The 27,376-nt window shown below is 40.9% G+C and overlaps 1 protein-coding gene across 3 annotated transcripts in view; it reads right to left on the reverse strand.

Annotated features, from left to right (window-relative positions):
* FHL2 (four and a half LIM domains 2) overlaps positions 1-27,376 on the reverse strand; it is an 81,685-nt gene that overhangs the window by 41,660 nt on the left and 12,649 nt on the right. For 2 of the 3 annotated variants that reach the window (XM_075590439.1, XM_075590438.1), the window contains one exon: positions 1,289-1,467. In XM_075590439.1, the coding sequence (XP_075446554.1) occupies positions 1,289-1,444 (156 nt within the window). In that variant the 5' untranslated portion in view covers positions 1,445-1,467. Of the gene's footprint in view, positions 1-1,288; positions 1,468-15,936; positions 16,116-27,376 lie in introns of those variants that run through there. The other variant, XM_075590440.1, reaches the window with a different exon arrangement.

The following is a 27,376-nucleotide window of genomic DNA, read 5'->3' on the forward strand; positions in this document are numbered from 1 at the left end:
AAGATCTGTGAAGAAGGCTCACTTTCTCACGCCTGGACCTCCTCTGGCATAGTTGCTCATGGCCCCCACTCCACTCCCATTTCGCAGCCAGGCTCTAATGATCAGGGTAGAGTCAAGCTATGCACTCCCTTTATTCCCTGATGAAGAAACCTACATGGTTTCGAAACGCGTTGGAAGTGCGAGTGTTCTGAGACTTATTTCCCACTCCGTTTTGTGCTATCTGACCGGGCTACCGGAGAAAGACTGTCACGCGAGCAGCGCTGCATCTGATAGATGACGTCATAACCCGGAAGTACCGCGACGGAGGACAGAGGAATATAGCCACCGTGGGGATCCGTGAGACAGGACTGTTTTCACGTGAGCTGCGGGTGCTGGACACCACTCACCCACGAAGTGGTGACCTCAAAAGACTCCCCACTGACCAATCTGGAATCTGGTATCACGGAACAGCTCCCTCTTGCTGATGACATCTGATCCGGTCTGCAGTTTTGGTGTTTGGGTAACTCACCCCTAACATGCCTATTTGAATTTTAATTGATGTACGCACAATACGTACTTCATTGATTTACTGTCTTAATATATTTTTAATGCAATATGAGCGTTGTGCGCTGTGTTTTTTGTGTATTTATTAAGCTATGCACCCGCCTGCTACCTCAGGGGCGGATGCCCCAGTTCAGCTGAGTTATATGGTAGGCCTCAGTCAGAGGGTAGTGGCAGTCATCTTGAAGCTATGTGTTCACGTTATGTATATATCATTTTTTATGATTTATTTTTTACCTGTAAACTACATTTGTTATTAATTGGCATGTGCTGTAGTTTGGCTTTAGACAACTGTAGTCATAGTGAGTTGTTATAGTTTTATTAGTAGGTCTATAGACACGACTGCAATCCTCAGTGGGCTTTGTTTGCAATAACATCTATGATCCATATTTATTTAATTGTTATTGAAGTTTGCCCTAACGTTAGGAAGAATAGATTTACCATTCTGAAAGAAGCAACTTGAGATGTTTACACAGCTTTGCAGACCACCTCATGACGAGTGGAAAAAAGAAGTCTAATCTCATCATCTCTCTAGCACTGAAGTTTGCAAAAGGTTTTTCTGGAAAGTGCAACATTCTGCAGTTCATGCAATCTAATCAGAAACAGGTTATCACATGATAGGATTTTGTTGGAAAGGGTTATTTACTAAAACAAAATACAGCAGGACACAGTGCAAGGTATGTGGCTTGATATAGTATGTCTGCCATTAGCACTAGTTGGCAGGGATCAGCAGGAACAATCAGCATACCTTGCCATCACAGCCAATTGGTTTCTTGCATTCCTCACAAGCGTTGGAGTAAAGGTTCTCATAACACTTCACGCAGTATGGATTCTCCTCTCTCAGCAGGTACTTCGTGCCAAACAGAGACTCCTTGCAGTAATGACAGTCAAAGCGCTCAGTCATTTTTAATGCACGGTTCTTCTAACCTGAAATGAATCACAAAATAGAACAGAGAGCTGTTTAAAATCATATCTATCTCCTGTTTGAAATGATTTATTTGGAAAATACAGGAAATATTTGTTAATTATATCAGTCTCCTTCATAAATAAATGACTGGTTCACTGTGTGTTGATAATTCATTTTCATTCTTTTTTTTGGTGGTTTGAGTGCATTGGATGGATAAGTGAATTGATGTTTTCATGAATTCATTATCTCTGGTGGAAGTGTGTAATTAAAGAGGGTTTATGGATGGCCTTTAGCAAACTTCCACACTCTTTTTAGAGGACATGGGATTGTTTGGCAATCTCGTTCTTTACGTTCTTATAACATAAATATATTGTAAACCTTACATAATGTATGGTGTCTAAAGTTCTTTAAGACAATTGTGGAGATGAGGATGAGGGAAGACAGAGGGAGGATGGGGAGAGCGAGGGTATGGAGAGAGTGGATGGGTTGGGGAGAGATATATACAGTACGTTTACATATGTTTAATCAGGAAAGCAAAACAAAAAAGTGTACACGTAGGTTAGTTACTAGTTCTTTCATTTTTTTTCCTTCTGCCCTTCTAATGATGCGGCCCGAGTCTTGCAGTCGAATTTAAGAATTGGCCCCCAAGCTATTCTGAGTTTGATAGGCCTGCCCTAGTACATCAATGAAAGGTGAATAACTGAACTATACCATAAATGCCTTCTAGGCATTTACTCAATTGCTTCCAAATGCTGACATGCAGTCTCCATGCTTTTTGCATTTTGCATAAATATAACGCTTACATCGTGTTCTTGTATATTTTCTCGCGCACGCTTGTATATTTACACTATCTCCTTTCTGTGGACGTACAGAAAACTGTTTCACATTGCAATGAACTTTTTTTGTTAACTCCACAAGCGATCTGGAATATTTCGCATTTTTCCAGAGCGGAGACGAAAGTGTTGGACAAAGGAGATCATTCCGTTCTCTCTCCAGGTTTTATGCTGCTGGGAAATTTGCTAAACTTTGCAGAAAAATAATAAATGGGGTTTATGTATCAGGGCAAAAGTGACGCAAATTGCAATGCACTGAAAATGTATTTAGCCCACTTTATGGCGATACAACATATTATTCATTCATTTAATATATTTTTTTTGTGTGCGTTGAGGGCATGCAATCCGTTGCTAATCCACTTAACCCCTTTAGCACTAAATGTGTAACTAATCTGAAAATGAAGGCTGTTAAGTGGACAGGAAGAGTGTGAAGTTCATACTTTATATTTACATTTTCCATCAAGATGTTATTCCTCCAAATATAAATTAAGGCGCAGTTTAACATATCAAAGAAAGAAAATCCCATTCAAAGTAACAGGAGTTTGCTTTGAGAAATCTAGTCCAGTGGATTTGTACCAGCACTGCCACAGTTCTACAGGTGGGAGACTTTCATAAACAACCTGAGGGTGTAAACACCGGGAAACAACCCAGATATCCTGTCCAAATGCTCTGTGTGAAAAAACCCTGGGTGCATCACACACATTCGACATAGTTAATAATACATCATGGTTGTTTAGAACCACTATAGCATTTTTAAGCAGAAAGCAAGGCTGGCTCAGATTACAATCTAAACTTGAGTTTAAATAAATATAACGAGCTGCTGTGTGTATTTTTCTTCTGCATTCTTGTACCATTTAAAACGGCTGTCCCTGTATTCAGTAGTAATATATATATATATATATATATATATATATATATATATATATATATATATATATATATATATATATATATATATATATATATATATATATAGAATCCAATGCACAGCCGGCACACCATATGCAAGTAAATAAATTTTGGTGCTTATCCCATAAAGCAATAACAGACCATACGATACCGGTTGCAACACGACATCAAGGGACAGCACGCAGGTAAGTAAATCAAAAATGTTCTATATTTGATAGAAGACACAAAAACCGACGTTTCGGTCCCCCAGTGGGACCGAAACGTCGGTTTTTGTGTCTTCTATCAAATATAGAACATTTTTGATTTACTTACCTGCGTGCTGTCCCTTGATGTCGTGTTGCAACCGGTATCGTATGGTCTATATATATATATATATATATATATATATATATATATATATATATATATATATATATATATATATATATATATATATATATACACAGTGTTCGGCAAACCTATACATTTGCACGCCCCGGGCGAGTGGATTTAACATCGTGGCGAGCTCCTATTGGCCCAAGAAGCACACGTGTGGTACTAGGTGGCGAGTAGATTTTTTTGTTCGGCAAGTAGATTTTTTGGTGATTTGTCGACCACTGTATATATATATATATATATATATATATATATATATATATATATATATATATATAATTTGTTTGTTTGTTTCAGTACCTTTTAGCTTTACCCCCCTTATTCAGCGTATGAACTTATACTATTAAATGGGATCTACAGATATGTGATGCTTTTTCTTTCATTTCTCTGATAAGCATTATGGAGATCTGATGGTACATTTTGCATGGGTTACGTGGCATTGTAACTACGGTGGCTGACTAGTTCCTGACACCAGCATGAAGACGTGAGGACGTGTACTGAGAAATTTCCGGGTCCCGGTGTTCCATAGGAGAGGTGATTGGCGGCCGCACGCTACAAACAAACGCTCGTTCAATAAAGAACTTTTCTCCTGGAGATAGCGGCTTTTGCGGACATGAGATCTGGAACCATTGTGGTAACCTACACACCGTGGAGTCTTCAGTTGGTGCATGGGCTTGTCCCATAACATGCCTTATTTTATCGGACAAATTGTAAGTGTGCATTTGTGTTGTCCATGACTTATTAAATTTGTTCATCTGATTTTACACAAGGATCGGGCGCTTCTCTTTTCTTTTTTCCAATATATATATATATATATATATATATATATATATATATATATATATATATAATTTGTTTGTTTTTTTGTTTCAGTACCTTTTAGCTTTACCCCCCTTATTCAGCGTATGAACTTATACTATTAAATGGGATCTACAGGTATGTGATGCTTTTTCTTTCATTTCTCTGATAAGCATTATGGAGATCTGATGGTAAATTTTGCCACTTCTCAACTTTTTAAATGGATGCTATTTTCTAGCTACGAAGTAACAGGAATCAAGTCTGATTAAATGCCTATTTTTCATTTCTAATAGGCCACGGAGAGAAGAAAAGAAAAAAACATATACTTTTTAAGAGAGCTTTTGATTTTCTTGTATTTTCGCATTTTCCGTATTTTTCTGATGACTGTGCAGTCACACTGCCACATTGTGCAAACTCACAAGGATCTGGCATTGGACTTGAACCAGGGACCCTTAGTTCAGGGGTGCGCAAACTCTTCTCCCTGCGCCCCCGTCTGCTCTCACCCCCTGCTTGGCTCCGGCGTCAAATGACATCGTGGGGTCATGTGATGCCGGGTTGCCATGGAGATGTGTCGCTGGAAAGTAAAGTTACAGAAGCCGCGCAATCCCCGGCATTTAATTTAAATGCCTTCGGGGTAGAGTGGGGCCTCTGTACCCGCCGCGCACCTCCTAGAAAATCTTGGGCCCCCCAGTTTGCGCACTTGTGCTCTAGTCCACCACCTGGTTTAATCACAAAACCATTGCCGAGATTTGCTATGGTACGTGCACTATAATCACATGGAACAAAACTGGTTTCACTTCCAATGCCGTATGCAAAGTACTTAAAATATACAAACGTGCATCAGAATAAACACATAAGTAAAGCTATTTATTTATGTAAACTTATTATAGCAGGATTTCCCATGACATTTGGAAGCAATTTTTACCATTTTTTTTTTCAGCAACTGCAATCAGCTATCAATGCTTGTTTTTGGAGTGGCAAAATATATTTTTTTGTTCTCACAGTCCAGGGGGAGAATGAAAAAAAGGAGAAACAACAACACCAACTCTAAGTGCAGATGTGTGGCAAAGGTGGGTAATTCTCGGGCTAAAATCTTGGCTCTAATGTTTGCCTACTCACAAGATATAAATGCAATTCAGGCACATATGCTGTGATACTCAGGAACTCAGGACAGGCTATCACTCCCAGTGTAGATGAATGGGTGTAACTCAGTAAAGAAGGGATAACTCCATAGCACAAATCAGTATGTAAATAAAAGTTTTTATAAAATGGTGTAAAAAACGCACTTACAAAGAATCAATATTAAAAAGGCACATCACACTCGCAAGTGTTAAGAGGAGACTGTGCATCACACTGCTCACCACCCCGCCTCTTCTGGACGCTCCTCCGGTCACGGACTGAAATCTTGGGTCAGTTCCCAGCAAGCCGATGGTAACCGCTTGCTGCCTTGCGTTCTGTCCCCCGAGAATGACGTCACTCACTCGGCTTCTGTGTATGTGCTGGTGATCCGTAGCCTCTCTCCTACTTCCTCCACTCGCTTCTGTGCTCAAAGATAGGACCGCCCACTCTACGCGTTTTGCCCAATCACGGCTTCATCAGGAGTGTCAGGTACACCCATTCACCAATACTGGGAGTGACAGCCTGTCCTGAGTTCCTGAGTATCACAGCATATGTGCCTGACTTGCATTTATATCCTGTGAGAATTCAAACATTAGAGCCAAGATTTCAGCCTGAGAATTACCCACCATTGCCATTCATCTGAACTTAGAGTTGGTGTTGTCGTTTCTCCTTTTTCTCATGCTCCCCCTGGACTGTGAGGACATATTCTGACGTTTTGGGACCTGTGGAGAAAGGCCCTACCAGAGGGTTTGAGCAGGGAGTTCCGACTTCTTTATTGATATGTATTTCACATTTATAATATATATATTTTATTCATTTTGTTGTTTCTCACAACCTTAATTTCACTTTAAGAACAGTGAGCACTCTTTATCGTTTTGCGCCTTATATTATCACCTTCACTTGTAGAATATATTTTTTACCACTATCTGAAACATAGGGTCGCTTTAGTCAAAACAGGTTGCCTGTAGAGCAATACGTTGTTGCCCATCTGGCTGCCAGGGGTTAAAAAAGGATAGAACCCTTTAACAGGACGTCTTTCAGATTCAGGCTTGGTTACTCCTCTGCTGATTCAGATACTTTCAGATGGTGCTATATTTGTTGTTGTAACTGGAGTTTTAGTTGGAGACAAAATGGCCGCTGGGGTCAGCATCACTCACTCAGCAGCCAATAGAGAGCTGCAACTTCACCAGGAGCTAACCTCGCAACACTTTATTGAAGACCCCCCATGGGTATATTTGCCATTGTTTTGTGTCAGGAGGTGTAAAAAAAGAAACTAAAAATATGTTGGGGGTGGGGCAGTCCTCGGAGATCGGGTGACCACTGATCAGCTCTGTGGAGCCCTTTGGTTCAGGAAACATTAAAAAATGAATCCTTACCTATTGATCCACTGACCTACCTACTCGGCAGGCCAATGATAGAAATTGACCGCCCAGTGAGGAAATTAATCTCCCTCTTTCTCACAGCGGCAAGATGCGAGGTTGCGGCCTCCTGGAAGAAACTATCTCCCCATCCCCTCTAAAGGAATGATAAAAAAAAAAAGAATCAGCGAGGTGATAATTATGGAGAAACTAACAGCACTTCTCAAGCAAAGAACAACAGCTTTTTACAAAGTCTGGGAACCTTGGATAACCTTGTAGAGCGACTCTAATTTTGAATTTCTCACATTTTAGTCTAGTAGAGAACACTCTGGGAAAAAGAAGATCATGATATTCTGTACTTATAAACAGACCATCAGAGGTGGACAAGTGGTGACCAGGAGGGGTGTTGTCGTCCCCTCCCCCTCCCCCCCCATCCCTCCCCCTTCTCTTCTTTCTTTCCTAGGGCCTTACCCCTTTCGGTAGGCCTCTCTTCACGGCAATTGTTTTGCTAATCTTTTCCCCCATAAAATTAAAAAAGTTTTTCTTGTATTAGGATATGCATATTGATCCCTGTTTGTATATTGAAACAAAAAAAAATGAATCCTGAAAAATGAGGTTGCTGCTTAAATTGTGATTTAGATTCAGTTTTTGTAACTTTATATTAGGTTCAATTCATTTACAATGGTTTTGGCGGCGAAACAGCCAATGCTACAAAACTGCTCCTATTAATTTGTCTTTGATTGGGCTGTAGAAAACTGCACAACAATGACCATCTGTTATCAACACCGGAAGTGCATACCAGCGTGTCAGACGAGGAAGCTGACACTAACCAGGATGCCAGGATACCAGAGGCTGCCTCTGAGGGATTCCAGGAGACTCAGCGACACCCCCCGAGTGAGAACACCCAAGGGACAAGCGTGGCGGACGGTGAGACAGCTGCACCATCGGTTCCTGAAACGGCTCCTGAGACTGCACCAAGCACCGGTGGACCAGAGGTACACTGCACTACTTGCTTCTAAGAACAGCCTGTGCTAACAGCTTGATTGGACAGAGACCACTCATCGCTCTTATCAGGCAATAGTTTCTGGTTCTTTTTTATTTATTATTTTCATTTTTTGCTTAAACGTTTATGCATTGAATTATTTGTTTTACAATCTCTTGTTCAATATAACATCTTTGCTTGCTACAGCACCCCTGTTTCTTGTGTTCTTCTTGTTACCACATACTCCACCAGGGTGCATGGGAATCAGGGATAGACCTTTTGGTGCCTCAAACCCTGGGGGTTGAGTCCAGGGTCCAGAGGAAATGCATTGTTGAGGTGTACGGTTGTACTCAATAAAGACCAGTTGCTGCTTTTATACTCCTGCCTGTGACTGCAGTTTATCAAGTGCAGTGCAAGATGGTTTTGCTGCAGGGACTGCACCCAGCACTGATGGGGCCTGCTAGAAATAGAGGTACTGCACCCAGAACGAGATGAGAGCTCTATATCCAAAAGCCTGTGCTATCTTCCCCACTACCATCGGTGGACATTCAGCAATCCTGTAAGCTTCACAGGTACAGCACGAGAGTACAGGTAACAGTGAAATCTCCTTAGGGTGTGGGAACACCTGTTACATATGTAACTATGCAACTATGTAACTATGTAAGTATTTGTTTTGTGTCTCTTGACCTAATGTTTCTCTTACTATTTGTGACTGTTGAACCACCATCTACTTCTGTATAATGCGTCATGAAACAAAATACTTTTTCATTTGAATGATGTAATAGTAAATGAAAGTACATTGTGTGTACACAATTTCCTTGGTAGATAACCCCTCTGGATGGTTATTAATTATTATGCACATTCCATAATTTAAATTCACTTGGGCTAAAAGTCTCAGGCAATCACAGTCTGCTACAGAATCCATTCCAAACTTATTTCATTTACCTCACCACATTTCTTAAAAGCACTTTCAAAATGTGGGCAATCAAGTGTAACATGCCTCGTTTCTATCTCGGGGCAGGCAAACTACAGTAGTAGAAACATCCTAACCTTTGTTAAATAGACCAATATGCTATTATCTCTTATCAAACAACATTAGTAAAAACGTTGTACCTGTTCTGATTGGACACAATATAAATCAGGACTGTAATAATTCTGACCAATCAGATTGCTCCTTCCAACAAACCTCATTTTGTTTTGTGTAACAGGTGGAACTTTATGAAACTGAAGGCTCTTATTGGCTCAGGGTGTTTCCACTGATATATTAAACTCCACCACTCACCACAGCTGGAAGAATTGATTCAGTTCGTGAAAGGATTAAATCTACAATTTAATTTCCAACATACATTTTTGTCTTGCAGTTTCTTTGTTATTTTTTTTTACAGAATTTTAAACAGGCTGGGGTTTTTTTCTGGATTAGTCACCAGTTTTACTTCCTGGATATTTAAACAGTCGTCTGATAGGAAAACACAATGTCATCCCCTCACTGTCTTTGTGGTTTCCTATTGGTAGGTCTGTGTAATAAAAATGGCGGGGATATTAAGTATTTAAATCAATTTGGTACATCAGGGGTTAATGTTGGTTAGAAATTGTGTTAAAAATACAATAATTGTTTTTATGGCATGTCAAGACACTTCCAGTCTGTGCTGATCTACAAAGAGGGATTCATTGGGGGTTTATCACTGACGGCCCACTAAAAATGAAATATGTATAGTTTAGAAGGCTATGGACGATAACCAGATTCTGGGCTGTCAGCCTCAAAGAAAACCTTACATTCTTTAAATATCCCCTGTGCATCAGAATGAGGTGACAAACAGGTCACCACTTAGTCTGAAGCTATATTAAATATAGGATATCATGGCATGAGATCATGGTATGACATCTATTCTGAAGAATAACGTATAGATATTAGTAATTGTTGCAAGGAGACAGATGCAATAAGGCCAAACACTTGAGGTTTTGGGGGTGGCATGGGACAGATATCGATTTGTCGCTCAAACTTAGGATCAGGTCAACCTCCTTTAGCCCAGCAGTTCCCAAACTAGTTTTTTTCTTGTATTACTATAGTAACAGAACTTCCAGTACCAGCCACTATATATAGCGGTATCACAGAATTTATATCTATATCATACCTATATCTGTTTTCCCATTCGTTTTAGGTATTTATTTATATTCAAAGTAAACAATATTTTTTTTTAGTATGAATTAAATGTTTCCCTTATGCCTGTATTCTCCTCTTGCAAGCAACAGGTGTCCGGGGCATCACTTTGTCAGGTGTGGGATACCTATTTGTTGGTACTTGTTCCACAGATCGGGAAACCCTGTCATTGATCTATTATAGCAATAAAACCATGCACATGTCATTACCTGAAGCAAGGGACCTTGAGGAGCACAACCACACCGCTCTCTCACTTCATGCAGAGTTGGCTTAAGCATTTGTAGAACATACTGTACGTCATTGCACACACTAGCGCACTGCAGTGGGACATACACAACGCCCCAGAGGGAAAGTGGACAGTTTTGAATCAGCTGCATGCAAGAATGGGGCGAGGTTACCGCACTACGTCACCCGCGGAAGCCCAGAGGTTGCAATGATCTTGGCTACATCTGTAAAAATGTAATAAGGGCGAAGATGCCCGTTCTAATACCATACAAATGATAAATGCTGATCCGTGCAGCTCCAAGTACTAAAATTGGGACTGTAATGCTACTCAAAATAACTTGCTTCAGGTAAGGTATAGTAATAAATAAATATATTATAATATATATTATACACACACACACACACACATAAGTAAACACATACACACATTTAACTGTTATAGGTTTTTAACGTGTAATGGAAGGTTTTATTCAAGCACAATTGCACATATTAACTCTGCGTTTATGCCTCTTCATCCATTACTTTAAAAAGAAGACTTTGTTCTCTACTCGTGTTCCTTCACATGTTTTTAATTAGAAGCAGTACAAGGGAATCCAGTGAAGCAGAATACATCATTTTGTGTGTTGCATAATACTTCATAAAACAACCAAATGAATACGACTAATTGAAAGGATGTCATATGGTCCACAAACAACTGGAGTATATCTTGTGGGCAGGGGGCTCGTACAAACTCCAGTGTACAAAGAAGAGGGCATAGCACAGAGTGGTTGAGGAAATGTTTATATTAGAAACAAAATCAGCCTCATTCACCACTTGAGTAATCAGACTGCGGAATTTGCTTCCAGAGCTTGTAGTGTCTGCAAAATCAGTCACATGATTTAAGATGAAATTGGATAGTTTCCTTCAGGAACAGCACATGGGTAGTTCGGGGAATGTGTTAAATGTGCTGAATGTTCAACCAACACAAACATTTTTGTTTTGTAGGTAGAGCAAAGAGATCCATTTAAATGATGCTGAAAGAGGACGGTTCGTTTTCTTTTTGTTGATCAACATATGCAAGGCTCTTTAAAAAAAATAAAATGAAATGTAATGTCACTATGCAGTGCTCCCCGTTTGTATGGTGTGTGTCACATGACTGTATTGCATTCCACAGACTAAGGTATGGATATACAATGCAAGCCTTGTGGAGGTCCTCTAAGCAAAAACCACAGGGTGCATTAGCACAGCAATTTCCAAAGCAGGCTCGTGACTGAGCAGGCAGTCGTCTTTAAAAAGCCTAGTTATATTATTTTACTTTTCCTTGTGTGTCTGTGAAAGCAGCTACTTAAAAAAAATAATTAAAAGTAAAGAAACGGCATTCCTAATATGAAGTAAAAAGAAATAGTGCCTTTGATTATCCTCAACCCTTGAGGTGCCATTGACGTGGTTGCCCCGTCATGGGGTCGGGCACCTCAGGGACCCCATGATGTAGGATCTACGTCATAATCTACTTGCTCGTTTTTGCAGTGCTGATGTCGTTCACACCGCACACGATCTGACAGGAAGAGGACACCTTGCCCCTCCTTTTTGTTTGGTTATCAGTGACAGAGAGATCTAGGGCAGGGGAGCGCAAACTTTTTGTGCTGCGCCCCCCTGTCTCTCTGCCCCCGGCTCTCGCGCCCCCCTGCCTTCCTTCAGCCGCGTCAGATGACGCTGCGTGGGCGTGTGACGTCAGGTCACATGGTGCCGCGGCGTCTATTGACGCCGCGTTGCCATGGCGACGCAACACAGGCGGCTGAATCCCGGTAAGTAAACAGTTGCAGGGGCCTCACGCGATCCCCCGGCATTTAATTTAAATGCCTGGGGGAAGAGCGCGGGGCCTCTGCAACTGCCCGCGCCCCCCCAGCACAATCTCCCGCCCCCCCTGGGGGTCGCGCCCCCACTTTGCGCACCGCTGATCTAGGGGTCGCGAGTCCCGGAGTGACCGTGGCACGCCACAGACTCTCCAGCACTCTAAGGGGTATTCGTTCTGTGTGTTGTTATAGCCCAGGGAAACTGAAGAAGACATAGGGGTAAATTCTACAGTATATACGCTAAAACGGCCATTTGCAGACTATATGGAATTTGTCCCCTTAATGACTTATCAAGATACAGTGAAATGCACTCTCGGGAGTTGCTGGAGGAGCTAGCAACAGCTTTATGCTGTGCAATGCATTGCTTGCCCTTCTGGCAGCATAGGATTTGTCTTTCTATTTATTTATAAAAATATTTTACCAGGAAGTAATACATTGAGAGTTACCTCTCGTTTTCAAGTATGTCCTGGGCACAGAGTAAAACAAAATAATACATGGTTACAAATACAGTTACATAAATGAGCAGGGTATACATTATATACAAGACATTGCATGCACAGTTAAAGAAAATATATATTATGAGCGTATGAAACAGTTACAGACCAGGTTAAAATGTGAGACAGCTTTAGATTTTAAATGATGTGCATACAGTATATTGTAATTCCTTTGCAAATTTTGTGATTAAACATTTTTATTTTTTAAATTGCATTCAAACTAGCTGTCATATTAATACATGAAATATAAGAGTATTAACCCATTAACAGTAATCTCTTGAGCACCTATTTATTTATTTATAAAAAATGTTTTACCAGGAAGTAATACAATTTTAGTTACCTGGGCACATTGTTATAAAAATACATGGTTACATTAAAAGAAAAGAGGTTATACAGTGAATTCACCGAATACAGCCGCAGCAACAAAAAAAACCGAAGCAAAACAAATATATATTTGTGTACTATATGTATGTGTGTGTGTGTGTGTGTGTGTGTGTGTGTGTGTGTGTGTGTGTGTGTGTGTGTGTGTGTGTATATGTATATGTGTCTGTGTGTGTGTGTGTGTATATATATATATATATATATATATATATATATATATATATATATATATATATACACAGTTAGGTCTGGAAATAATTGGATACTGATACAAGTTTTGTTATTTCGGCTGTGTACTAAACTAAATTCAAGTTACAGTTAAATAATGAATATGGGCTTAAAGTGCAGTCTATCAGCTTTAATTTTAGGTTATTCACATCCAAATTGGAGGAAGGGTTTAGGAATTAGATCTCTTTCATATGTAGCCCCCTCTTTTTCAAGGGCCCAAAAGTAGTTGGACAATTGACTCAAAAGCTGTTTCAAGGACAGATGTGGGCTATTCCTTTGTTATTTCATCATCAATTAAGCAGGTAAATGTCTGGAGTTGATTCCAGGTGTGGCATTCACATTTGGAAGCTGTTGCTGTGAACCCACAACATGCGGTCAAGGGAGCTCTCAATGCAAGTGAAACAGGGCATCCTTAGGCTGCAAAAAAAAGAACCTCTATCAGAGAGATAGCAGGAACATTAGGAGTGGCTAAATCAACAGTTTGGTACATTCTGAGAAGAAAAACACGCACTGGTGAGCTCTGCAACACAAAAAGGCCTGGATATCCACTCTCCAGGAGGTAGGCATATCATTATCCAAGTCTACCATAAAGAGAAGACTTTACGAGAGCAAATACAGAGGGTTCACCACAGGGTGCAAACCATTCATAAGCCTCAAGAATAGAAAGGCCAGATTAGACTTTGCCAAACAATATCTAAAAAAGCCAGCTCAGTTCTAGAACAGCATTCTTTGGACAGATGAAACTAAGATCGACCTGTACCAGAATGATGGGAAGAAAAAAGTATGGAGTATGGAATTATCACTTTATGCGTTTCGCATACGGATTCGTCAGGAGTAATCTACGAAGCCATATGGGAAATGCGAGTGACGATTCCTGGAGACGCTCTGAAAGGATGTAACTGGTTGTGGAGCTCCTGTGCTGTTTCCTATATCCGGGACCATCTACCGGGCGTGACGCGGTGACGTCATGAGAGACGCTGAAGCCAGCGAGGGGGCGAGATTGAAGAGACGCTGTTTCCTTCCACATCTCCCTGATTTCCCTTATACTACGGCCTACAAATGCTATTTTTTTTTTTTTTAAATCTTGGAGAGCGCGTGTGCACTCAGATGTTTCTAGCAATATATAAATCTTACCTTTTGACCATCTGCACTATAGTACACTATGTTCTTTGTCTGTTACTCTGAGATATCCTGCAAAGCTTCTAATATCCTGACAAGATTTTGAGGGCACTAGTAACCTATTCCTTGCAGCAATGGATTTATGCTTAATTGATTTATTCAAAATGTGAGTGTAATTCTTACACTGCTACAGTCAATTCATGAATATTGAAGAGGCGATATTGCACTATTGTGTTTCTATTCTTCTTCCCCCTTTCAGTAAGTGCGCTCCCCAAGTTTTCTGAAGATCTCTACATTGAAAGAGTTTGGGAACAAGTTCTGAAAGAGGGTTTTTAGCTGTATGTTTTGAAATTTATATTAAGCATTTGTGCACCTATATTATTTTGTTAATAACACTGATATCACCATTAATTCACTTATTATTCACAGTTTATTTAATACTATTCAACTAGGAGCGGCTATTATACACCTTTTGTCTTTGCTAAACCCCTTCCTGAACAGGGGAGGCGTTCGTATAAACCCACAAAATGACTTAGTTATTGTAGTTTGCTTGTATGTATGTATGTCTTTATTTATACAGCACCATTAGTGTACATAGCGCTTCACAGTAGTAATACACGTGACAATCATATAAATAACAAATAATACAAATAACAGATCATGGGAATAAGTGCTTCAGACATAAAAGTAACATTTCGGAAGAGGAGTCCCTGCTCCGGGAAGCTTACAATCTAAAACAATACACCCAGCCCCATTACTGATTCCTTCAGATCCCTTAACAACAGGTAAGTCTAGTTATACTGCAGGAGTTTCTCCCCCATATAAAATTGCGTTGAGTCCACTTGCTATACAGATGTGATCCACTCTAATAGCCATGCTGCAATTATTTCTGGACTGTGCAAGTATTACCATCGAATGCTATGTGATGTTTGTGTCATGTTTTTGTACCTTTGCAGACCTGAAAACTAAATTATTTGCAACATTTTATAAAAGGGGTTCGTAGGCTATATGGTGTGTAACGTTCCAGACAATATAGGTGTCTGATCACACCCAATTCAATTTTTACTTAAATGTGAATTTGGTTACTAACGTCTATGATGAAAGTTAAAAAATGCTGCTGATGACCCAATTAAAAAAACTTTATTTGCTGCGAATTTAGACAAGAAATCATGTTTGAAACTTGCTAGAAACATGCACCTTATCATTGGGCTACTATCACCAAGTAGTAGACGTGATAAAATGTTCATACTTTTAAATTCTGTTGTTTTTAAAGAATTAATTTAATTGTACCATGATTAGTCTTGTTGTTGCTGAGTTAAAGATCTCTCTGCTACTGAATGGGTTAACATTAGGGTGACAGGTTTCTCTTGATATTTTAACACATTTCATTGACAGCATAGACAAAGATTCATTTACACTGAATAGAGGAGCAGAACCTTATCCTCCCATTAAAATGAAATAACACGGATATCACAGGATATGCAGATTGAATACGCATACGTGATATGGATGCTAACATCTCCTACACACCTTCTTCCTCTTACATCCTTCCACCATCCATATGCAACATAGGTCCCTGGTGTCTTGTCACCCAACATGCACAACCCCACAGCATTTCAGATCATTAAAGAAGGAGGGGTAATTGTAACAAAAGAGTATATTTGAGACGTCTACTTACAGAGCAGCCACTGACTGTGTAGTATTCCTCCCAAGGGTAAATGCTGGGAGGAAGTCACACATCCATTAGCAGATTAGCGGTGACTCAGAAGGCCTGCATGCACACAGCACAGCTGGAACACTGTCACTAGACAGAGGGTCCCAGCAGCCTGCACTGCTCTGTCTGATCTCAGCTCTGCATCCAGGATTGTGTGGGGAAGCAGGCTGCTTTCACAGCCCAGTGAAACCCCTTCATATCATTTTACCATATAAGGAGACAAAAGCATCAGACACTCGCACTCTTTTAGGCTCGCTGCAGCTGGCATTCAACACTTTCTCTAATCCAGGGGTTGTGGCTTTTTCCCCCTTTCAAAGATAATGTCTTTGTTGGAATTTTTCCTACAATCATACCAGTTTTTTTTGTTTTGTTTGTTTTTTTTTCAGAACCCACATGTCCTATTTAAACTTATACTTTAAAATACTCAAGCATATTAGAAGGAATGTTTATTGCAATCCAAAAATACTATTTTTCCAGTGTAAATGTTGACTGCCAGTTCTGCAGCCAGAATAGGTAACTGTTATCTTTCCACAAATAAAATAGGTAAGAACATTTTATAGCCTGTACACATAATAAATAAATAAATTATGACTACACTTGTGTTTAACAGAGGTCAATATAAAATAATATGTTTTTCCTTATCTGGTGCTGAGCAGATAATGTTTAGTCCTTGCCCTGTATTACACACTCTCTAATTTGTGGCACATTTAGAGGGTTAAATCTTTGAGGCACATGTTGATGGAGTAAAACAGTAAATAACCCCCATTGACCTGGGTTGTCCAGAGTGCTGAAGCCAGAACAACTGAACTTCACCAAACATCTGGAAGTTTTTCTCCATGCTCAGCTGCCAGTGGATGTCACTGTGACTCAGGATTTCATCAATGCAGAGGCGCATTTGTAATGCAGAGAGGCAAGAAAAGACTAATTGTCTATGAGCCCGGCCACTTAGCTACAGTATTATTTTGTTTCTGCATTGGAATTTAAGCTGTGTATCTTTTCTCAAGTGGAGAGACATGGAGTATATGAGAAAATGTACATTGGATGATAGTACTAGGAACAGTTATTAACTGCTACACATCACATGCTCCTTACAAATAAACTGTGGAACATCTACATTCTGACACCTAATGAATTGGTTATAAACAAACAAATATAAAGTGTAAATATCAGGTGGTGTTAAAGCTGCAGTTCAGTCTTTTTTTTTTTTTTTTTTACTTCAATAGTTTCATGTGGGCAATCTCTAATTACCTAAAGAACTGTATAGCTACCAGTCAATTCGTTCTCCATGTATTGATAGGCGAAATTTGGTGACATAATTAGTGAAGGGATCTGTTTATATTCTGCTTCAGTCCATCAGTGGAAGCTCATGAATATTCATGAGCACTCCTGCTCTGACATGTGCTAGAGGGAGGGCAGGGCTGACAAAGGGGTGTGCCAGGGCTTGTGACAGGACATGAAGGGGCAGTGCCTTAGCAAATGGTTGTTAAAATAGAATAAAAGAAAATTGGTCTTTCAAAGTTGTTTTTTTAAAAACAGAAAATGCTAAAAGTGTTTTTTCTTGCTACAGAACTGATTTATTAAAAAAAAACACACATGCAGGATATTGCCTGAACTGCAGCTTTAAAGCACCCTTAAGATAAATTTAGAGCGTATGCTGCCATTCTGTTTAAAAAGAAACATGGTACTATTAACAATGTGATTACCAAAAAGTATTCGTACTGGCAAGGAATGGGAATTACTAAAAGCTAGTTTATCGCTGGATCATTTTTCCTGTGTTACTGTTACAGAAGTCGTTGACAAAGCAGTGCTGGAAACTGTAATTATATCAATGCTGAAGTATTGGAGATAAGAAGAAGTAGTCTGGGACAGAATTGGCATCTAAAGCAGAGTGCACAAGCTTGCAGACAACCCTACAGTGCTCAGGTGATCTCAATCCAAAATCTCTTGTGAGTAACAATTGTTTCTTTTTTTCTCTCTTGATGATGGACAGGGAGGTTTTACAATGCATAAAGTTAATCGTTTCACTATCTGTGTGATTTGTGTTTACAGTTTTGTATGTATTTATGTACGTATAATGTTATTTATATAGCACCAACAGTGTTCCCAGCGTTTTACAAAATTAAATATTACATTAACTTATACCCTATAGACAGGGGAGTAGCTATAGCCCGGTCAGCCCGGGCAGTCCGCACTCCCCCCCCCCCTGTCGGCGGCCCGGACCCCTAACCGCACATTAATTCCCTGCAGCGGGCAGGAAGCACAGAGAGAAATCTCTTCCTCTGCAGGTGGGCGGGGTCTGGGTCAGGGGGCGGGGCCCTGAGATGCAGCAGGAAGCAAAGAGGGAAATCTCTTCCTCTGCAGGTGGGCGGGGTCTGGGTCAGGGGGCGAGGCCCTGAGATGCAGCAGGAAGGACAGAGGGGAAATTCCTTCCTCTGCAGAGTCTCTGTGGGTGGGCGGGGCCTCGGTCAGGGGCGGGGCCTCAAGTAGTGCAGCGTGGGACTGGAGCCTGAGAGACAGGCTGGGAAAGGTGAGAGAGAGGGGAAGGTTTAAAGCACAGGGGTAAAAACATACATGAAAAGGAAGAATACAGAAAGGAAGAGACACAAAAAAAATTAAGTACGACAGAGAAATACATAAGAGGGAAATGAAAGACATGAGGGAGAGACAGAGAGAGAGAGAGAGAGAGAGAGAGACAGAGACAGAGAGAGAGACAGAGACAGAGACAGAGAGACAGAGACAGAGACAGAGACAGAGAGCGAGATGGGAGAGATTGAGAAAGAGAGAGCAAAGAGAGAGAGCAGAGAGAGAAACGAGAGCAAAGAGAGCAGAGAGAGAGAAAGAGCAAAGAGAGAGAGCAGAGAGAGAAACGAGAGCAAAGAGAGCAGAGAGAGAGACATGAGGGGGAGAAAAGAGAGAAAGAGACATGAGGGGCCCTGAATGTTTTTCTGCCCGGAGGCCTGCACATGTCTAGCTATGCCACTGCCTAGACATCTGTTTTCTCCAGCAGAAAATTAACAGACAACCAACAGGCTATATGTGTATTGGAAACAGTTCTAACTAAAACATGACTTTTGAGTATGTGTGTTTACCTCTACTGCTTGTGTCCTTTTGCAAAAGCTTGAGAAACAGTACAGTAATATTATACAACAGTCAACAGCCACCAATAAATTCCCAATAAAACATTTCTATCCCTAAAAAAAATAACACTAATGTGTATAAAAATAACACAGTGTACATCACAGTGGATCGAAGAACAGAGGTTCTCAAACCTCACTTATGAACCCCGAAACACACCAGGTATTAGGGGCAACACATCATGATCCTATTCATATTCAATGTAGGTGCATTAACTCGTATTTGCAAATACATTGGATGTTCCTAAAAGCTGATGTGGCTGGTAATCCTTAGGAAAGGTTTGCGGACCATTGCATTGGAATACAGGCGTAGCAGTGATCTAGGATTGGGATTCTTAGGGCTTTTCTTACTAAGCAGCGCTAAAGCTTCAGGCATATTATGACACATTCATATTTACTGCTTAGTAAATATTGCCCTCAATATCAATAAAAACATAATTGCTTATAATGTAATGGTTAACTATATCAGTGGCCTGCATCAACATACTCATAAAAGCAGCATCAGATAAAAACTTTGTGAAGAACATTATGTAAATACAAATATAGGAAGAGTATCTCTGTTTAAATTTAACATAGGTTGAACTCGATGGACATAAATCTTTTTTCAACCTCATCTACTATGTAACTCAAGTACTGTAACACAGTAATAACAGAGACACAGGTGACCTGCACACCCATAAATAAGACACAAGTATGAAGTGTATGACACAGCGCTGCTAAATTAATATGTAGAACACTGGCCCTTTAGAAACACGTTCTGTAGATATGTAAAACAAACATACATGTCTACCTCACACAGAAAGCGATGATTTACTCCTGGGAAAAATACATTACATACTTCCAAAAGGACTACATAAGGATAAATGTTGTGTTTGCCCAGCAATCCAACCCTGATTATAAAATTGAAATCCTTACCACAGTATACACCTATATTGTATACCTTATTTGCATGAGTCACAGGCCTGATTTCATGCAATCTAGAAGAAATGTGGTAAATAAATTTTGGCATAGAATTACATTTATTGTGTGTACATTTAATGGCAATGTCATAAAGTAGAATTTACTAAGAGTAGGTGATTTGGATTTACTTGTTGCTACATTGCTACATTGATCATGGAATATGCAACAGATTAAGCAGAGTTATATCTCTGCTCATTAGATTACAACTCTCGAGAACCACTACCTAGGTGCATGCTGCTTATCACTGTCTACATGCTCCCTAGAAGCTGGAAGTAAGGGAGTAGGAGTTACTGCATTTTATCAAGGAGCAGCTGAGCCCCCCTCCACCTCTCCTATTTCACAACTGGCAATGGTCAACGGACTTGCAATGACTTTCCATGGCTGCTATTTTCTAACAAAGGTCAATGGCATCAGTAAACTGCGCAAATGCCTTGCCACAAGAAAAACATATGAGCCAGTCCTCAGACAGCCATTGGACCCCTAGCTGGGCCCCAAGACATTCAATGATAGTCCCTGAGTGTGGCTCCCTACACAGAATATTGTTTCAATATCCTGCACTTTATTGTCTGGCAGTCACAGGACACAATGCTCTTCAACTATATTCAAAACATCAATTACCTGATGAGAAACAAGACAGTAGATAAAACTTTCTCCAGTAATATATATATATATATATATATATATATATATATATAAAAACAAAGAGAAGCACAGGCTCCATAGTGTTTATCTGTATAAAAATAAAGTCCATTTAATATGACACGCAGTCCCTAGGAATTACACTTACAAGATATAAAAAAAGACGACAAAAGAAACAGCGCAAAAAACCTCATAGTGTAGTATATAAAATTATATTGTGATAAAACAGGTGAGTAGTGCACGTACATCAGATTAAAAATTACTAGCAGGACATGTATATGGACATGTTACCAATCAGCAACAACTGGTGGGCTAATAACGATCACCGGTGGAATCTCCTCTCACGTCTCCCGTAAATAGTCCAAGCACCGCTCCACTCGCTCGGGTAGAAATCAGCTGTTACACGGCGTGGATACAGCAACTGCTGCGGGAAGGTGAACCAGAAAGAGAGTTCACCTTCCCGCAGCAGTTGCTGTATCCACGCCGTGTAACAGCTGACTTCTACCCGAGCGAGTGGAGCGGTGCTGGGACTAAAAAAGCAATGAACATTTGAGAGAAATCTCTAAGGGGTACAGTACGTCAGCTGGGTTGGAGGGGTCCAATATTTATACTCTGCCTTGTTATGGTACGGCCGTTGAAAACTCATGTCGCACATCCGCAGTGCTACGCTCGATCAGCCAGTCTCTCAGCTCATAAGTGCCAGTCCTCCGGTCAGATGTAGATTCCGGACACAGACCACGTGTGCAACGTTTGCAGCCGAGCTACCCTTCAGGTACAGGGACCTCTTCTCTACTGTCGTGCGTGCTGATGTCACCACCTCGTCCCAACTAGTTTCGTCACTGTCACGTGACTTCTTCAGGGGGAAATGGATAACCACAGAGTACTACCTTTATATAGTGGTGCCTAAGTAAACCTAACTCCACTCTTGAGAATCAGCTTCGCTGATTCAATACCATCAGGGACATACCTAAACTAGTGCCACATTCCTTAAAGTATTCAGTGAAGATAGAAGGCATACATTTAGCCTACATATATATACAAATTATAAAAACAAAATATTATAACTCATACAATAATAATTATTAATCAATAGTACTATTAGTAGCTCCAAAATGATCCATTAAATAAAACAATATGGATAACTATACTTTGAACTGGTGGTCAGCTACCCGCACTTCGAACAGAGAACAATCCTCATAATGCTCGATTGCAGGGAGATGATCACCAGGTCAAAGAAAACATAAACAAAATAATAATAATATTAATAAAGGCTATCTAGTTATAACAAATATACACAATAAAACACTTTACATTAAAAATAATATGATATAGTGTGCCCATAGGGATATGTTTGAATGTCAGTATATTAAAATTGAATGATAGCTCCTGAGACAAGCTCAACCTCCAAATGCAGAATTAGTTATGCATTATATAATTGACTAAAGAATATCGTGGGAGGAAAACTATAAATGTAGGGGTAATAACCTACCTAATGATATAAAAAAAAACAGAGTGAGATAGCCAACAAGTCCCGACCTAGACAGATATGAGGAACTAAAGGGAAGGAGGAAATATAAGGGGGGGGAGGGGGGAGAAATGGTGGGGGGGGGGAAAGGGAGGAAAAGTGGGGGAAATGGACCAGGATCGTGGGATGGGAACCTATACCAGGCTGGCTGGCAAGTACAGCTAAGAAAAAACAGACCTAGATCAAAATGCTCGTATCTATGCATTCATTTAGGCCTTTGGGTGAGAGAGTATCCAAGGAGTAAATCCAAAAGGACTCCCGGATACATAATGCTTTAAACCTATCACCTCCTAGTTTTGATGGAGGGATGGTCTCTATACCCATGATCTTTAGTCCACTGGGATCTTTGGAATGGACCTGTGTAAAATGTCTAGGGACACTGTGCACCAGAACTCCCTTCAAAATCGCTCTGCGATGCTCCAGGAATCTGACGCACAGTGCCCTCTTGGTTCGCCCAATATACTGCAAATTGCAAGGACAGGAGAGAACATAAACTACAAACATAGTCAAGCAGTGAATTAAACATTTGAGAAAATATTATGTCCCGTTGCTACAGGAGGTAAACCTGTCTGAAACTATAAGGTGTTTGCACATAGTGCACCTAGATCTCCTACACCTAAATTTACCAGACAGAGACTGACCCTCTACAGTATCCCGTGTGCTATCACCAAGCCTGCTTGGTGCCAGTATATTTTTAATATTGAGAGCTTTGCGAAACACTATAGGTGCTGTAGGAGAAAGTTGACTTTTGAGATATGGGTCAGAGAGTAGAACCTTCCAATGGTGATTCATAATAGTTTTAATCTTACCAGCATAGCCACTAAATGTCGTGACAAATTTTGCACCCCCTCTAAAATCAGTGGTATGTGTGGATTTGCCTTGTAAGAGTTGCTTAGTATTTGATTTTGCCAACAAAACAGCAAGTCGGGGAGACAGAACTCCTTCTCCCACGCGTTTCACGCCCACTATGGCGCTTTGTCAAGGAGGAGGAGTTCTGTTTCTATTTTTTATGTAGGTCAATAAAGACTTTTAATATCTCTCACTGGTGAGTTCCTGAACTTTTTCCTCACAGCAAACGCAGTCCCTTCAATCATTCTTCTGTTCCTAAAGATAAACTATCAGGGATCAAGGGTGTTATAGGCCGCGATAGCGAAATGCGAGACAAATTATCCGGTAACAAATACATTCCAATTAAAGATTAATATACATTTTATGTACTGTGAATCAGTATGTTTAATATGTTTCTGAGAGTGCATTCAAGTCTTTACATATATGAACTGAAGATGTTACAATCTAATTTGTGGTGTATGAAATCTGCAGTTGTAATGAAACCACGATTTCAGAAAAATAAAGGTTTTTTTTTCCCATGGAGTGAGGGGGTGGGGGGGCTGGCAACCCAATTTGCGGTGCTGGTGAGCAATGAGGGCTGGATAGCAGAGGGTTAATAATAAATAATTTATTGGATGAAGGATACAAAAAGTTCTCTCCATCTTCCCCACTCCCCTCCTATCCACATTTGTTCATCTCTCCTCCCCTCCACCTATGTCTGTGCCCATACTGTACACGGCACCATTATTTGTACACCTCTTTCCCAACAACTTTGCCCCTCAATATAAAGGACCCCCACAAATCCTCTATCCTTCGTGCTGCTGGGGATATCTCAGATGCATGCGGAACATGTGCACAAGGCAAACAAGGCATGCAAAAGCACAATATTACTCTGACAATCTCCACCAAAATACATCAAACCCAGCTAACTTCTGGAAGGTTATCAACAATATATTCCAGCCTCCTAACCATCAACAACCAAGTAATATCACTAAGGGGGATATTACTCTGACAAACCCCACTGACATTGCAAATGCATTCAATGATTACTTTGTGGGGTGTGCCACTAACTTATTAGCGAAACGCAGCACAAACCCCAAACATGAATCTCATCCTGGGAGTATCCCTACAGTCCCACCCCCTCCCAACACTGCCCACAATTTTCAATTTAGCCCAGTATCTGAAGAGGAGATTACACAAGCGCTCCTCAAACTAAAACTAAGCAGCCAATGTGGACCCGACTTACTACAATCTAGGTGCCTACGACTTGGTGCCCCAGCCATTGCCAAACCAATTGCGTCCATAGTCAACTCTATCCTGTCTGCAGGCCATATCCGTAAGACCTGGAAAACTGCCAGAGTTGTCCCAATCTTCAAAAGTGGGGACAAAAACACTGTCTCAAACTACAGGCCAATCTCACTTCTCCCAATTCTATCCAAAGTTATGGAAAAATGTGTCCACTCCCAATTAAGCGATTTCTACACCAAGACAAATTTCCCTAGCCAATTCCAGTCTGGGTTTCATCCCAAACACTCCACCGTAACTACCCTGCTAAAAGTGTGCAATGAAATCCAGTGTGGAATGGAACGGGGACAGCTCACTGGTGCAGTATTCCTAGATTTTGCAAAGGCTTTTGACACAGTTGATCATGTTATCCTGCTTAACAAACTCCAGAGCTCTGGAATAGGGAAACATGCTTTAAACTGGTTTCAGTCCTACCTATCAGGAAGATCCCAACATGTGTCCATCTCAGGCTCTAACTCCAACCCTCTGGATATCACCTGTGGCGTCTCGCAAGGCTCTGTTCTGGGGCCCCTACTCTTCTCAGTGTTCATTAATGATCTTCCCACAGCTTGTAAGGAAGCCTCAATACACATGTATGCAGATGACACAATCCTATATGCACACAGCCATAGCCTCTCTGACCTTCAACACATACTTCAGTCTGACTTTTTGAGACTCGAAAACTGGATTTTCCAAAACAAACTGTTTTTAAACACTGACAAGACTGTAACAATGGTATTTGGGACCAAGACTAAATTTGTAAAGCTTCCAGTGACTGAGCTCCTGATTAGAACCAACGCTAACACCACCCTAACACCTGTCACTAGTTTTAAATACCTGGGCTTATGGTTTGACTCCCACTTAACATTCGGGATGCACATTGATACCCTGACAACCAAGACCTATGCCAAACTAGGTGTACTTTACAGGAACAAATCCTCCCTAAGTCTCCTGGTCAGAAAGCGTATCGCACAGCAGATGCTAATGCCAATTATTGACTATGGAGACATAGTATATGGCTCGGCTCCTCAAACCCACCTAAGCAAACTTGATACCCTCTACAATTCAATTTGTCGTTTTGTTCTCCAATGCAACTACAACACACATCACTGCGAAATGCTCAAAGAACTAGATTGGTCATCACTAGAGTCTAGGCGCAAAGTTCACCTTTCCTGTCTCACCCTCAAATACTTTCTAGGCAAGCTACCCAGCTACCTGAACAAGCTCCTCACCCCTACCACATGCAGCACCTATCACCTGAGATCAGACTCCAAAAAACTATTCATGGTCCCAAGGCTCAACAAAGTATCCGGACGTTCCTCCTTCTCCTTCCGTGCACCCCAAAACTGGAACAACCTACCAGAGGCTCTCATATCCACCACCAGCTTAAGTTCTTTCAAATCTAAGGCTGTCTCACATTTTAACCTGGTCTGTAACTGTTTCATACGCTCATAATATATATTTTCTTTAACTGTGCACGCAATGTCTTGTATATAATGTATACCTTGTTCATTTATGTAACTGTACTTGTAACCATGTATTATTTGTTTTACTCTGTGCCCAGGACATACTTGAAAACGAGAGGTAACTCTCAATGTATTACTTCCTGGTAAAATATTTTATAAATAAATAAATAATCCTGGACCAAGCCAAAAACACATCTGCTCTCTCCCACGCCTCCCTGCCACCTCTTCCCCTCCTGATGGTGTTAACCTATCTGATTTAATACTGACTAACCTTAAAACTCGCCTCACAGATCAAGTATCCTAATAGCCTGCACTCATGGCTATTGTCCACACCCACAGTAACTCCTACCAACCATTATGACCAAGCACTGCCATCTACAGCACTTATTCCCTCACCTGCTGTCTCTGTAAATCTCCCATCATACTTCTTAGATTGTAAGCTCTTTGGGGCAGGGATTTACTTTCTTATTGTCTGATTTTGCTGCGCGTATTGTATTATTATAATTCCCTGTACTGTATTCTTTGTGAAGCGCTGAGTACACGTTTGGCACTATATAAATAAAGATTTACATACAAGTAAAGATATAAATACATACGGTACATATAAAAGCAGAGGACAGTTACCTCTAGCGCGTTTCACTCCAAAACAGCACTTTATCCATCACTGGGAAATGGCTAGTGTGAGATTCCCCAGTCCAAATACACATTCTACTACCTGATTGTACACAGCTTTCACATTCTACTACCTGATTGTACACAGCTTTCACATTTCACATTGTATGTGTCATGGGAGAGGGGGTTTGGCCCGGTATTAAAGGGGTTACACCCCATTTGGCCACCCCCTGCTCTCACCTGGGAGGCGAGGGGTTAACTGGAATGATGTCCAGTGCTGTAGTTATTCCCCTGCTTCAGCACCAACTGTGTATCCCCCTGTGAATATGTATTGTTCCCATTCCAGTGTCTGCACCAACACATACACTGGGATCTATGCTGGAGGGAAAGGGTTAATGTTATTTCTGTGTTTATGGCCCTTTGTCCCTTTTCCCGCCTTTGCAGGCTCCATTTTGCAGTTTCTCCATAGTTCGCGATTGGGGCTCAATACAATCCTATGGAGATTCCAGCGATTTGGCCCCGTTTCCATAGAAGACCTGCAGGTGGTGCTCGAGAGGAGGAGCGGCGGTGCTCCATTGAAAGTCAATGGAGCCATCCATTTCAATGGGGATTCCTGGAAGCCGACCTCCGGAGACGAGCTGGCAGCCAGCCAGACCGCAAAACCGCAAGAGCGGCAACATTGTCACAAAAGAGCTTTGATCGCGCCATTGGCGTGGGAACTAGGGCCTCGGTCAAGTTCACGGCCAATTGGCGTGGGAACTTCTGTTCTAGGGCACCTAGAAATAAAATTATTTTTGCCCCTAGACCCTAGGAACCCCCACACTCGAACACCACCGGGTCTGAGAATTAAGGACCCCCGTAAAGTGTCGCGCTCGCCACGAGGGTCGCACCATTGACTCTAATGGTAGCGGAGGTCCCATTGAATCCCAAGGCGGCGCCGGCCCATGCATTTCCTA

The sequence above is a fragment of the Ascaphus truei genome, chromosome 3, assembly GCF_040206685.1.
Source record: "Ascaphus truei isolate aAscTru1 chromosome 3, aAscTru1.hap1, whole genome shotgun sequence".
Classification (NCBI taxonomy): Eukaryota; Metazoa; Chordata; class Amphibia; order Anura; family Ascaphidae; genus Ascaphus; species Ascaphus truei.